Raw genomic sequence first — 13,120 nt, 5'->3', positions numbered from 1 at the left:
GCGCGCCGTTCTTATAGTGCTGATTTTTCCTTTGGCTTGTCTGTGAAAGAAGAACGTGAGATAAGGAGCTTTTGTTAAGATTGAAGGTCGAAGTTGAGGAGAGTAGATGGGCTACCTACCTTAGGCAGGCCTGGCAGGCAAGCTCTCTAGGTACCTAAGAATGAATTTCGTTGGTGATTAAGCAGTGGGTCCCAGAAAGGCTGAGGTGAGGTGAGTGTCAGGGAGGTAAGAGGCTGACACTCACCTAAAAAGAGCTAGCGTGGGGTAGCTGGCTGCTGGGCCGTGCTTTTCTTTTCCTTCCACTTTGTAGCAGCAGCTCCTGGGCTCCTAGCTTACAGGTGGCCGTAAGAGGGGTACGTACCTCTCCATGCTCCTGCACCTCCCACCGACTTGAATATTGGCCCGCTCTATCTAACATCCAGGGGACGAGCATTCAACAACTTGCAACTCTCATCGCAATTCACAAACATCGGCTCGAATCAGTCCGCCAAGATGGTGCGCAACATCTACCACTATCATCCCTGCTTACATCATGTACTCATGCTCCCTAGGTCGTCCTTGCGGCTTCGATTTGCACCCGTGGAGGGAAAGCTGTCCTCTCGAGACAGTTCCGAGAGATGCCACGATCGCGCATAGAAGCCCTCCTCGCCTCGTTTCCCAAACTTGCCGATAGCGGTACGCAGCACACGACTGTCGAGCAAGATAACGTCCGATTCGTTTACCAGCCCCTCGACGAGCTTTACATGGTTCTCATCACCAATCGACAGTCCAACATTCTCCAGGACATCGACTCCCTGCACCTGTTTGCCCAGGTAGTTACCAGCACATGCAAGAGCCTCGACGAGCGCGAAATCCTCAAGAATGCCTACGAATTACTCAGTGCTTTTGACGAGCTTGTCACTCTCGGCTACCGTGAGAACTTGACCATTAGCCAAATCAAGACCTTCCTTGACATGGAGAGTCATGAGGAGCGCATCCAAGAGATTATCGCAAGGGTAAGAAGTTCCATTGGGACCTCCTTCACAAACATATACTTACACCAGCATAGAACAAAGAGTTGGAGGCCACTGAGGAGCGAAAACGAAAGGCGAAACAGCTCGAGATGCAGCGCAAGGATGCAGCCCGCAGTGGTCGAGGAGCTATGGGTGGCATGGGCGGAATGGGCAGCAGCAGCGGTATGCCCAGAAGTCCTTCCTATCCCTCATACAACGCCCCTTCGCAATCCAATACCAGTACCTACGACTCATACGAGGCGGAGAAGAACAAGTCCTTCAGCAAGTAAGTGGCACTTACGGTGTTCTGGAAGACAATTGGCTAACACCTTTGAGACCGTTGGCTCCTAAGGCCAAGGGTATGCAACTGGGTAAGAAGTCCAAGACAACTGACATGTTTGAGCGAGTACGAGGTGACATGGGAGGCGAAATCGACGATTCACCTCTTGTCGCACCCGCACCCGTCCAGCATGCTGAAGCCGCCGAACCTCGCGTCTCGTCAACCCTTGATCGTGATGCTATCCACGTCACGATTTCAGAGGCTATCTCGGCCAAATTGTCTCGCGAGGGTGCTGTCAACTCCCTAGCTATCAGTGGTGATCTTGTTCTCCGCATCTCAGACCCTAGCCTGACAAAGATCAAGCTCGGCCTCCAAGCTGTTGCGTCACATGGTGTGCAGTTTCGTACACACCCCAACGTTGACCGAAATCTGTTCAACGGCTCCAAGATTATCCAGATGAGCAACACTGCACGTGGCTTCCCAGTCAACAATGCTGTTGGTGTACTGCGATGGAGGGCTTCTCCCAAGGTTGATGACGCCAGCGCATGCCCAATTACATTTACTGTCTGGATCAACAAGGAGGGGGTCAAGTACAACATAACGGTCGAGTATGAGTTGACTGGTAACGATGCCCTGAACGATGTTAGCGTCGTTATTCCCTATGCAGGTAGCGAGCCTGTTGTTTCAAGCTTCGATGCTAGCTATGATGTTTCTGGCGACGCTCTCGAGTGGACAATTGGCAACGTGGATGAGGAGAACCCCAATGGCTCATTCGAGTTCGAGGCCGAGTCCGGCGACGAGAATGATTTCTTCCCTATGACGGTTCGCTTCAACAAGAGCACACCATACATTGACGTTGACGTAAGTACCTATCCCGACGTGCATACTTTGAGTACATATTAACGATTTCACAGGTTCGCTCCGCGTCTCTTTTGGAAGAAGAAGAGGAAGTGACATTTTCCAAGGAGATCAAGTCTCACGCAGACAACTTCTTGGTAGAATAGACGGAACCCAAAAGTCTTTCGGACTAGGAACAGCTTCTGGGCGAATTTACTCTATAAAAGGATAGGGATATGTATTTGAGTAGAGCCGGAGACAGGCATTAGTAGGAGTGTCTTGGCGGTTTAGAACCTAATGGCGCAACGACAATTGATGTTTCGTGTTTTGGTCATTTTGTTAATGAGTGGCCGTTGTTCATCATTATTGATTGACACGAAATCAGCTTCCAGACAGCTAATTGATATTACGCGCGCAATAGTGAATGTTGTTGGGGAGTTGAAATGCAAAATCGAGGTATTTTTATTCATCAGCTTTGTTATCACATCCTCGATGTTTTTTCTTCCTCCCTGCATATTTAAAGACGATGTATTTCCTTCTCGTCTGATCTGACTGCCCTTCTATCCTCACGAGCATTATCGTGCCTGAGCTGTATAGTGTGAGTTACTCACTGATGCACGGTCCATACTCACTAAATCCTCCCTGTGGGCTTGTTGTTGCCCAGTCACAACTTGCATACAACATTGCACTCTCCAAGCAACACGAAAAGTGATGCTTTACAGCTCATAGGGATGTTGGAGGTCCTCTGAAAATACTCTTATGGGCTGTGTCGACGCCACAGATAAACATGACGCAGCGAAACCAACTTGCGCCCTTCAGCGCGGCTGAGTATCAAGACAAGGCACCCGATGGCTACCCTGTCAGCTGCCCGACTCTAGATCTCACAGCAACCTGGGACCCAGTAGACAAGAATATACTTGTGTATAGACCTCCTGGTCAAGTCGTTTCCAAAATTCACCAAGTTGGTGCGCCTGGCCAAAAAGCACCAGACGCGCAGGCAGTTACTTGGAGGTCTGATGGTCAGTAAGCAAATATTCCAGGATCGAAAAGACGACTCACTCAACCATCGTAGGCCAATTCCTTGCAGTCGGGTGGAGTGACGGCTTTGTGCGATTAATGGGGCTCGAGAACAACAAGGCAGCTCATCATATCAAAGTTGGCGAATCTCCAGGGAGCAAGATCACGCACATTGGATGGGCGAGTAGCAGTATTGCTGGGAAGAGCTCCAGCGCCGTATCTCAAGCTCTGAAGGATGGCCTCGGTGAAGATTCAATGCGCAATGGAGATGGGCTTCCGCTGGATCTTCCTCGTGAACTGACTTTCCTCGAGGTTGACACAGCATTACCCAAGATCAGCCCTCTTCCCAGCAGTAGTGCCGGCTCAGGGTATGTCTTCAGCTTCCGCGGTCGAGCCCAGCATACTAATAATTCCTTCGCAGAGAAGATGCTTTGGTTTTCACGCTGAGAACTGGTATAGACTTCCTCTTCCAGCCCCCAAAGCCAGAGGAGTATGACCAAGTCAGCGTTATGATCATCGGGACCAGCGATGGTCAACTCCAGCTGAGCATATACGATTCGTTCATCATTGGCAGCTTTCAATGCCCTCAGATCAACCCATCAAGCTCGCAGCTAATTCTTCATGCATCACACCCAGATATATCAACCCAGGCTTTACTGGTTGCAGACAAAACAGAAGAGCCAGAAGAAGTGCACCTGGTGCCTATCGACCTTCCCTTCATCTCATCCCACCCTATCAACCTTTCTCTGCTCGCCTCCAAGCTAACCACTCTTCAAAAGCTATTGAGATATCTGAAGCAAGCACAACTTCATATGCAGGTCGAATGGCGAAACACGCGCGAGCTTCCCACAAGATTTCTGCGAAGTATTGAAGGCGATCTCGAAAATCTCGAGACTGGGCCACGAAGTATTGTCCCTGCTCTATACCATTTGGCCGTGACAGGTCACGCCTTCGAGCCTGTACGCGAGTGGTTGGTAGAAAGTCTGGCAGAACGAGTAAGTGACTGGGGAATTCAGGCTTCTCGTGACATTGGCTAAGTTCTGCAGGGCCATAAACGATGGGATAAAGCAGTAGTCTCCGGCTTGGAGGGCCTCAGAAATTTAGTCCACGAGAACTTCCTCCCAGCTCTTGATCGCTGTGCAATCATCCTAAGCAGGCTGCGAGGCTTGGCTCAATTTCATGACACCCGAGATGACATCGGATTCACTCTCCAGCAAACTAGTCGCTTGATGGACATTGTCCAATGTCTCCAACTCATCGGTCACAAGGTTCTGATCAACGTGATGGACGAACTTGATAGCTTCACCGCGTTCTCAGCATGGCTTCGCTTCCAGATCGACTGGCTTGCCTCTTCTAGCTCCGCGAGCGAGGAACTCACGGAAAAGGAGGCAACCATGGACATTGCGAAGGTTCTGAGTTACATTGAGAATTATCTCATCGATAGCCCGCTTAGGCTATTCTTTGACGAAATGACCAGAGAAGACTATGAAGCAGACTGGGCACATATAGAAGGTGGCCCAACTCTGCTTCATGTCCTTGATCAGGCGTTAGGAAAGTGGGAGAACGGCCAGCCCAGCATGAAAGCTCTTCCCCGTGTCGAATTTCTTGTATCATATGCCACGGCCTGGGCGAATCGCACATTCAAGGGCATTGCAGAGGCAAAGAAGCGTAGCGTTCGACTTGGAAACCCAATTAGACTCTCAGCTGGTCGTGTGGTGTCACATAGAGATATGAGGATGAGCAAATCAAAGAACAAGGTGCTTGAAATTCTTTGTGTGACTCATCTATGTACTGACTTCGAATCAGGAAACAAATGTGGTTACTGCCTTGGCATCTAAAGAGGCTAAAAACGAAGGTGAGATGGACCCTGTTAGATGACCTGAAGAGCTATTCTTGCTAACAGATGGAAGTTCAAATATTTTCCGTCGGCATCGATATTATCAATGGCATCAGTACCAACAGGCCGCCAAGAGGTTGCCGTATCGATCTTGGCTCACGTACAATAATTGACTTGAAGTTCCTCAACGACGAGACACTTGTCATACTAAGTAACAGTCAAGGTGAGCTAATAGGAAGTTTCTTCATGCAACAAGCATGATGCTAATGTTGCAAAAAAGATACCGGGCCGCAAGTTGTCTGCGTACCTATCCGAGCAGAAAGGCTTACATATGCCGAATACGATCCCAGCAGGCTTAGTGAGACACCTTGCGTATCAGTTGATGGATTTACGGCCTACTCTTTTCCGGAGAAGTCAGTGTCTAGACCATTACGTATGGAGGTTAATGACAGGAAGAATGTCAGGGGCGGCATGCCCCAGAGAGTCTGCGTTGTCGAGAGTAATCGCACCACTATCAAAACATTTACTTTTCCGTAGCTCAAGCTGCCACGCGATTCACTTCGATTATAACCAAGGTAGAAATGGGAGAACTTGGAAGGGAATCCGAACCCGGCGTCATGGACTCTCAAAAACAGATGTTGACAAGGACGCTAGCTTAAATAATTTACAAGGTAGAACAGAAATATGAAGTACCTCCCCATTTCACTCATGGCAGTCAAGTTACTGCTGCCGAGGCTTAGTGATGTTGAAGAACTCGGTTAATCCCTCAACAACGGCCTCGACATTCATGTTGACCAGGGGCATGCTATCGTATGAATCCTCCTTCATGATAGCAACAAGGGCCAGGTAACGGTCCACTTCACGCAGCATGATGGGCTTGTTTCCGTCGTGTAGGACAAGACAGCTTTCTGCAGTGTTGCAGCCAATCTGTTTATCGATAGGTGCGCTCCAAGGTTCACCCTCGAGTCGACGCCGTCCTTCGTCACTGCGCTGCCACGTACCGTAGACCTCAGTTATATCAATGATGACATCAATGTAATCACTGCAGATCTCGTAGCTTGCCATATCAGCAGTTGCGCTGTCAGTGGCGATATAAATCTTTGTAAGCACATCAAAGAGGTATGCCTTCTCGAAACGGCACGTGCGGCAGAGGTTGGTAAGCATGGATTCCAGCGTTCCGAGGCGAGGAATGAGCTTCTGGATAACCTTGCTGAAAGCCTCGAAAATAGAATGGTTGTAAATGGAGGTTAGGTGGAAGGTGACGGGGGCGTTCTCGAAGCCGTGGTCCGACAACTCGTCTTGGATACGGATAGTGATGTCGCGCTGAATATCGAGCTTATAGTCATCTGAGAGGCCGTCAACCTTGTGGATGAAGACCTCAATATTGATGTTGGGGTATGTTCGCTGAAGAAAAAGGATCGTGGTGTTGAGGCGCATGACTGCTTCGAGGTAGTCATCCTGAGCGTCGATGACCCAGATGAGGGCTCCAATCTCGCTGAAAATTGCCTCTATATCAAATCCTGGGTTCTCAAAGACGTCGATCTGGCCTGGGAAGTCCCAGACTTGGAAATCCATGAATGACCTATGCAATTGTGAGTTTATAATTACCACAGCCAGAGTATTAGTAGCACTAACGCCATGGAGTCCTTTTGAATTCTAGCCGTTGATTCAAGGAATAGAGTCTCGTTTGGGGGCAGCTTGTGGAAGACTACACTCGAGATGGATGACTTTCCGCTCCTATGACATATTGTTAGCTGGAGTCTGCTCTCTTCTCCCGCGCATATCATACCTTCGTTGACCCATTAGTAATAAACGCGGCTTCCCCTTAGGAGCAGCGCCAACAGAATTGGGTCCGGGGGCGGCAGGTTTTTGTGCATCCTTTTTAGATGCTGGAGCTCCGCTAATTGACTGTTCAAAAAGACGTTGAAGATTTAGCTGGGCTGGACTTGTTCCGCTGGCAGATGTATCATCTGCCTCATCAAAGGAGCGCGCAAGGTTGTAAATTGGAGGACTGAGTGACATTTTGGGGCTAGTGCTATGGCAATGAGAAGGGGCAAGGGTGTTGAGGGTATTGGGTTATGGTTATGGGTTCTTGGGTTTGAGTGAAACTGGATATCGGGTTTGCTCATGTCACTTGATATAAAGCAACACTATCCCGAGGATTCATCTCCTTTTATTGTCCTCTTTTGTTGTGTAGAATCAAGATGGCGAGCTATCAGTGGTTGATATGACGGGCACTGACGGACAGGGACATGAAATACCCGCCAACTGGCAGCACCTGATATATCGGAGCAAAAGGATCCCAACCCATCCATTGCATTACCAGGCGAACTGAGGGCGTAGAGGGCTCAAGCTGGCAGGATTGGACGTGGTGAGGCTTCAGCGGTCTTTGAACCCCAACTCGTACTCATACTTGGAGGTCAGCGTGGCTCTATACGAGCCATGCCTCACCACGCCTCGCGTTGTATAAGAGACGCGTATCCCTCCCACTTGAGGTGACACAGACTCCTCTACACAGCAGCGGCCCAGCCAAGCGAGTGTCCATCGAATCAGGGCGTCCACAGTGCTGCCAGGACGCTGATGCTGTAGTTTTGTGGCCAGCGCCACTACCGAGTACCAATCTTTACCTCGATGGAGGTCAGGGCTTGGTGACATTCTGCGGGAGCTGACAGGATAGGAGGAACCCTCAGAGGTGACAGCATTGTTGCGCTGCGCTGCGCTGTGCTGTGTCGTGCTTTGTTGTATCGTGTTGCATTGGTCACACGAGGGGTCAAGCGCACACTTGAGCGGCGAGACATGAGAGAAAAAAGAAAGGCATGGGAAATCAGGCGCAGCAAGCACTAGTATCTTACCTCCATTTTGCGTCCCAGGTCGAGCTATCCTGTGCTACACGATAACTCCCGTCCTAGTGGTCAACTCTCCGAGGCTGGGTTGGTCCGAATGTAGGACTGAGAGCAAGGCTGTGAGGCTGAGAAAGTCAATTGCTAGGCTCAGTGATTGATCAGTGAGTGAGCCAGCGTATCGGCGGCAAAGGTTGCTTGCTACGGCGTTTGATTGGCAGATTTGTATACGAAACGACGGAGGACAATAGCCGGTTATGATGAGAAATATGGGCATGGACGTTCTATAGGTGATGGATGATTTATGCGTCTCCAGGTGCAGGTTGTATGTGTATGGTCTTGAAATTGTCACTTGGAGGTGGTGGTTGGAGCAGTGACTGACGACTGCCCGCCCGCTCAAGCAGCAGCTGATAGCGCTGGAACTCCCCGCAGTCTACTAAACCAAGGTACCTCCTGGAACGACCTCAGGTGGTTTTCTACCAACCAGTAGAGAGGCCTGGATGTAGGCACATACCTAGATGGCTTCATGCAATCTAGGGGGCCTAAGCTCCAGATATGATAAGTGGCAACATCGTTATATATCATCTCATGACCACCTGGCTTCATTCCTTGACTGCGAGAGGGCCCTATTCTTCCAATATTTTCCTTCAACTTCTCATGTTAACTGTGACATGCGCAATCTGCAGCTGGCTACCCTGTACCGAAGCCATATCTGACTTAACAAACCCCTCCATATAATTCCGCACCAACAAAAGAGTGTCGTCAACATCTTCAACCCTCTGATCATTTCGATTGGCTATGTAAGTATCTAGCTAGCTAGTAGGTATTTGTGCATTCATTTCGACTCTCTCCGCCAAACGACTTGCCGACCTGGGAAACAGGGCATGGATGAAACTCTTCCTTCGCTTTAACGTCCTTGTGTTGTTCTTCTCGGTCTCGGTCTCGTTTTTCGCAGCCTTTCCGAGAGCTTCTGTGTCATCAGACGATATACCATTCGATGTGCTGGGATTCAATGCAGGTACACTCTCTGATGCAGTCATCTTACTCTTAATTTCTCGAAATGCCTACTCATGTTGATCAAACCCAGCTCCTTCAACATAGCAATACACGAGACTCACCTTACTAGATCTTCTCCTCGGAGCTCTAATCGAGCTTCGGCGTTCCGGCATCGCCTGTGTCTCTTCTACCACTTCTGTGATATGCCCAGCAAGTGTGTTGCCTTTCCACCCAGCGCAGTCTTCAGCGAAGGGAACGAATCTCAAGAACCCCTTATATGGGGGAATCCTCAGGGCCTGCTCCATGTGTCTCTGAAAGAGAGCAATGTTTCGCTTGTTCGTTGTCGTCTGGAGGTCTCGAGCGAGAGCCTCGATTGTCATGGTATAGCAAGGATCAGAACTACCACCAAACTGAATACAGATCCCATGTTGAACTGTCATTACGATAGAAGATACTGGGCGATTATATCGTAACGAGAGGTACTCGGATAGTTCAGTGATGAAGGTGAACTCATCTTCAATCTAGGTACAGGGCTGAGTGTTAGCAACATTTTCTCCAGTGCCATGCAGCGCGCCGACTTGCAATGACGTTGGTCTTGATTTCTACCAGTACAGGGGACTCATTCCGTATTCGATCACCGGGGTCTTGCGTATGCTTGGAGCCAAATGCTTCCTCGAAGAAGTCACTTCGTTTTCTGGTAAGTATCGGTAATGATCGCTTTCTCGTCACTTCGGCAGCATCCCCGGAGACAATCTGTTCTACATCTCTTGAGAGTCGTTGATCGCTCTCCAGAACAGGATCGAGACTTGGCCTGCTGAGGCGAGGCTTGACTCTTGGGGTTGTATTTGGAGCTGGAGCTGAAGCTGAGACAGGGGTTTCTTGCTTTTGCCGTGGTTTCGAATTCGGAGGCTTCGTAGAGGTGCGACTTGGGATATAAGGCAAAGCCATTGCCGGTGATAGATGCATGGTGACAACAGAAGCTTGCAAAGTGGGGATCACGACGATGTAAAAGGAAAGTTACGAGCTCATGAAAGCCATTGAGTGCTCGGAGATGACTTGGTTATTTGTTACACGCGAGATCTTTGTGCGCCCATACTTTGCGGTGATGTGCCATCTGTATCAAAAGAAATCGAATATCAAGCCAAGGAAATAGGTGTATACAATTATGAGCACAATCTGTATCACGCTCTGTAATCAAATACGCAGGAGGCTTACGACAGGTGAACAAAGAGACCACTCTATAGGAATTAATGTGCAGAAGATGAATCGAGGTTGAATACAGTACACAATAGAGCGAGGCGTCTTTGTGCCGGCCGTAGCTGGTGTTACAATGACTGCAGGCTTCCCTGCGTTTCCCGCTCTGTTCTTCTATAAGTGAAACCCGTGTCACGCAATCACTATACACACAGTTGTGGGTTCAACAAGGACAGTTGATTGTAACTCAGACTTCCAGGAATCTTGGCTCAGGCGAGGTCCGATGGGCAGGTATAGAATATTCATAATCGAGGACTGACAACACAGTTCAAGGTGTAAATGGATCCATTGTTTAGCGAGAATGCATTGCGGCCTTACCTTCTGGGATAATGCTGATGAAACCAGCGCCTGACTGGGCTGTCTCGTGACGAGAAATGGCGTGTCAATGCTTGTGAATGTGAATTCATCCTTCGATTCTTAAGTGCTGCGGGTGCGGGTACGGGTGTGAGTATGAGGAATTCTCATGTCACTGTAGCACTTGGCTGCTCAGCTACCCTGGAAATATATGTAGCATGCCCGGGCGTTTAGGTGCAACGGATGGCTACGGTACTTTACATTGGTACGTAAGGTATGTACGTTTTCGTCTGTCTTGTGACTGATGAGCATTACTCGTATTGTTCCCAATAACGGGCTGCAGCCACTCGGGACAAATTGTCCCTACGTCTTATCATATTTGACAGCACCGAGGAGACGGAACACCATGAGTTAGAGTTTCTGAAAATCGCTGCGAGGCTTCAGGGGCATCCAAACTGTCGGAATGTCCATAAAATTATCTATCAGACCTAGACTGACCTGGACTGGTTCACTGCCCGACTGTCAACATACTGTACTGTGCAGTATGCACGCGCTAGGCATGGCCGAGCCGTTGGCCCTGGTCCTGGCATTTGTCTCGGCGTGTATGTATGTCTGCACATAAAAAGAAAAGAGAAAAGAGGGTTGATTAATATTCCAAATATGACCTATCGCAATCGAAACCACATCGAGCTTTGTTTTCAGCCCCAGCTCCAAATCCTCACAAGAAAACAGAAGACACTAGACTACGTACGTATCCATTGCATGTATAATGAACCCATGTTTGATGGGTTCCAATAGTCTCAAGCCCCCCTTGGGCTGATTATGACACCCCACAACTAATTCCGATCCTTTGACAGTTCCATCGATCCAACTCGACTTGTATCTGGCGATCAGACCTGATATCTCAATGATCTGGACCCAGGCCCAAGGCCGTGGGACTCTCATACAGTATCGGTTCCAATCTCCCTATCTCGATATCAATTTCAAGACAGGGCAGGGCTTCCCGCTTTGCGGCTTGGTCCACGAGCACCCAAGTCGAAGCGTTTCTCTAGGGTGAACTGGTACGTCGCCAACCCCAGAACTATAGCTTCGACGGGAACTAGCATGACAGAGAGCGCTACACCGGCCCGGCTCTGCTTGCAGAGTGTGCCGAAGTGAGGCTGCACGTTCATGGTCACGTCCTCCCAGCGACATGTCCAGCTCTGAAGCGAATCGTTGGTGGTAGAGGCATTTACCCCGTAGAAGAATGACATGGCGATGATGGCGGCGATCAGGGCGACAGCGGGGGGTACAAATGTGGTTGCTGCCCTGACCGAAGCGTTTCTGCGGGCCTTGTTTGCATCACGACCGTTAGTTTCAGAACCAGAACCAAAAAGCAAATACAACAGGAAGAGACTGGGGGTCGCCTTACAATCGGAAGCTTGCCGGCGATCAACGAGGCAAGATTGGCCACAATAACCAGGGCACTACAGACTACCAGAGCTACGGTAGGGCGCATATCGAAGTTGGCAGGCCATAGTTGTAGTAACCAATCTTCCGGAACATAGGTAGCATGGAAAACAGCGAGGGCATCCGCCGAAACACCAAGGATTGTCAAGCCAGCTGCGAGACCGAGGACTGTGAGGCCCAGTCTAGCGCTGTCGATCAAGCGATAGATACGGAAGCTGGGATTGGTTCGAACCGACTCAACGTCTGCTTCGAAGTTGGAAGCTGAGATCTCTGTCTTGGTACCGATGGACATGTTTCTGCTGGAAGACTCCATTCTGAGGATATAGACCGAGTATATAGATGTATATTGGCCAGAGAGGGATCACGAGGAACAGGACTAACGAAAAGTTCAAACCCCCGAGACCGGCTGGAGAGGAAAGGAAAGAGTATAAGAAAAGGAAAAGGAAAAGGAAAAGGAAACGGGACCAAGCGTAAATACGAAAGAGCTTTGAATGGATATTGAAATAGTTAGATACTAGATCATGGGATTTGCAACATAGATATACGAGATTGATCACAGCTTAACAAGATCCGTTAACCTTAAGCGACGAACACCCATCACAATAACAGTGAAGAGACCAATCGTATCAAGGCGATCAGGGTGATAGTTGGAAGCGCCTATGCAAGGATTGCAGCATACCTAGGCGCGCTGGTTGGTGTTTGGTGTTTGGTGTTTGGTGTGAGAGATTGTCATCGAATGCTGGGCTAGGATTGGCCGAAGCTCTAACTGCACGAGTTGAGCGTGTTGCCTCGAGCGCTTAGACTGACATTGAGCCACTCAGAGACAAGCATTATTCCCGAGACGGGGAGAAGGTTGTCACCAAGATCTATTTTGGGGTCCGTGTCAAACCGTTGGCGTGAGCGGTTATGTACGTATTGTACGGAGTACGTTGATAGTAGGTAGTGACTAAGGTAGCCTGGGGCACGAAGGCTGCAGGAACGGTCAACCAATGGTCGGTCACTGAGTTTATCTATCTATCCATTAAGCAGTTGAGACTTAGGCATTTCAATTTCTTCCCAATCACGGTCACATGACTGATCACCTGACCAGTCTACCTGGTAGGGAGACGCCATAGCTCACGCCACAGCTCCACTACAGAGTAAGTCCTGAGTCCTGACAGCTTTGGACTTTCCAACGCCCCCGAAGTGGATCCCGAAAATATTCGGGGCTAGACTTGGCATCGCGCTCCGAAAAAGTCAAGATGAATCAAAGTCTTCGACGTAACATTTCTTTTCAGCTTGCGGATACATACATACCGTTCCAAACCTTTTATTACAGCAGACC

At 49.3% G+C, this 13,120-nt stretch overlaps 4 protein-coding genes across 4 annotated transcripts; 2 read left to right on the top strand and 2 right to left on the bottom strand.

Annotated features, from left to right (window-relative positions):
• Positions 1 to 492: 492 nt before the first annotated feature.
• J7337_009711 (uncharacterized protein) lies at positions 493 to 2,276 on the top strand (the record flags this gene model as incomplete). Its single annotated transcript, XM_044827306.1, has 5 exons — positions 493 to 495; positions 552 to 995; positions 1,049 to 1,278; positions 1,329 to 2,133; positions 2,187 to 2,276. 5 exons carry the CDS (start codon positions 493 to 495, stop codon positions 2,274 to 2,276), a joined length of 1,572 nt encoding a protein of 523 aa, XP_044677900.1.
• A 620-nt stretch (positions 2,277 to 2,896) lies between these two features.
• On the top strand, positions 2,897 to 4,964 carry J7337_009710 (uncharacterized protein; the record flags this gene model as incomplete). Its single annotated transcript, XM_044827305.1, has 4 exons — positions 2,897 to 3,128; positions 3,182 to 3,494; positions 3,548 to 4,121; positions 4,173 to 4,964. The coding sequence occupies 4 exons, from the start codon at positions 2,897 to 2,899 to the stop codon at positions 4,962 to 4,964; spliced, it is 1,911 nt and encodes a 636-aa protein (XP_044677899.1).
• Positions 4,965 to 5,683: 719 nt separating this feature from the next.
• Positions 5,684 to 6,985, bottom strand: J7337_009709 (uncharacterized protein; the record flags this gene model as incomplete). The annotated part of the gene is made up of 3 exons (XM_044827304.1): positions 5,684 to 6,545; positions 6,599 to 6,700; positions 6,753 to 6,985. The coding sequence occupies 3 exons, from the start codon at positions 6,983 to 6,985 to the stop codon at positions 5,684 to 5,686; spliced, it is 1,197 nt and encodes a 398-aa protein (XP_044677898.1).
• Positions 6,986 to 11,330: 4,345 nt separating this feature from the next.
• J7337_009708 (uncharacterized protein) lies at positions 11,331 to 12,109 on the bottom strand (the record flags this gene model as incomplete). The annotated part of the gene is made up of 2 exons (XM_044827303.1): positions 11,331 to 11,678; positions 11,759 to 12,109. The coding sequence occupies 2 exons, from the start codon at positions 12,107 to 12,109 to the stop codon at positions 11,331 to 11,333; spliced, it is 699 nt and encodes a 232-aa protein (XP_044677897.1).
• Positions 12,110 to 13,120: the final 1,011 nt, after the last annotated feature.

The sequence above is a fragment of the Fusarium musae genome, chromosome 7 (assembly GCF_019915245.1).
Source record: "Fusarium musae strain F31 chromosome 7, whole genome shotgun sequence".
Classification (NCBI taxonomy): Eukaryota; Fungi; Ascomycota; class Sordariomycetes; order Hypocreales; family Nectriaceae; genus Fusarium; species Fusarium musae.
The sequence above is the reverse complement of the archived record's forward strand: the minus strand, read 5'-3'. Positions and strand labels throughout refer to the sequence as shown.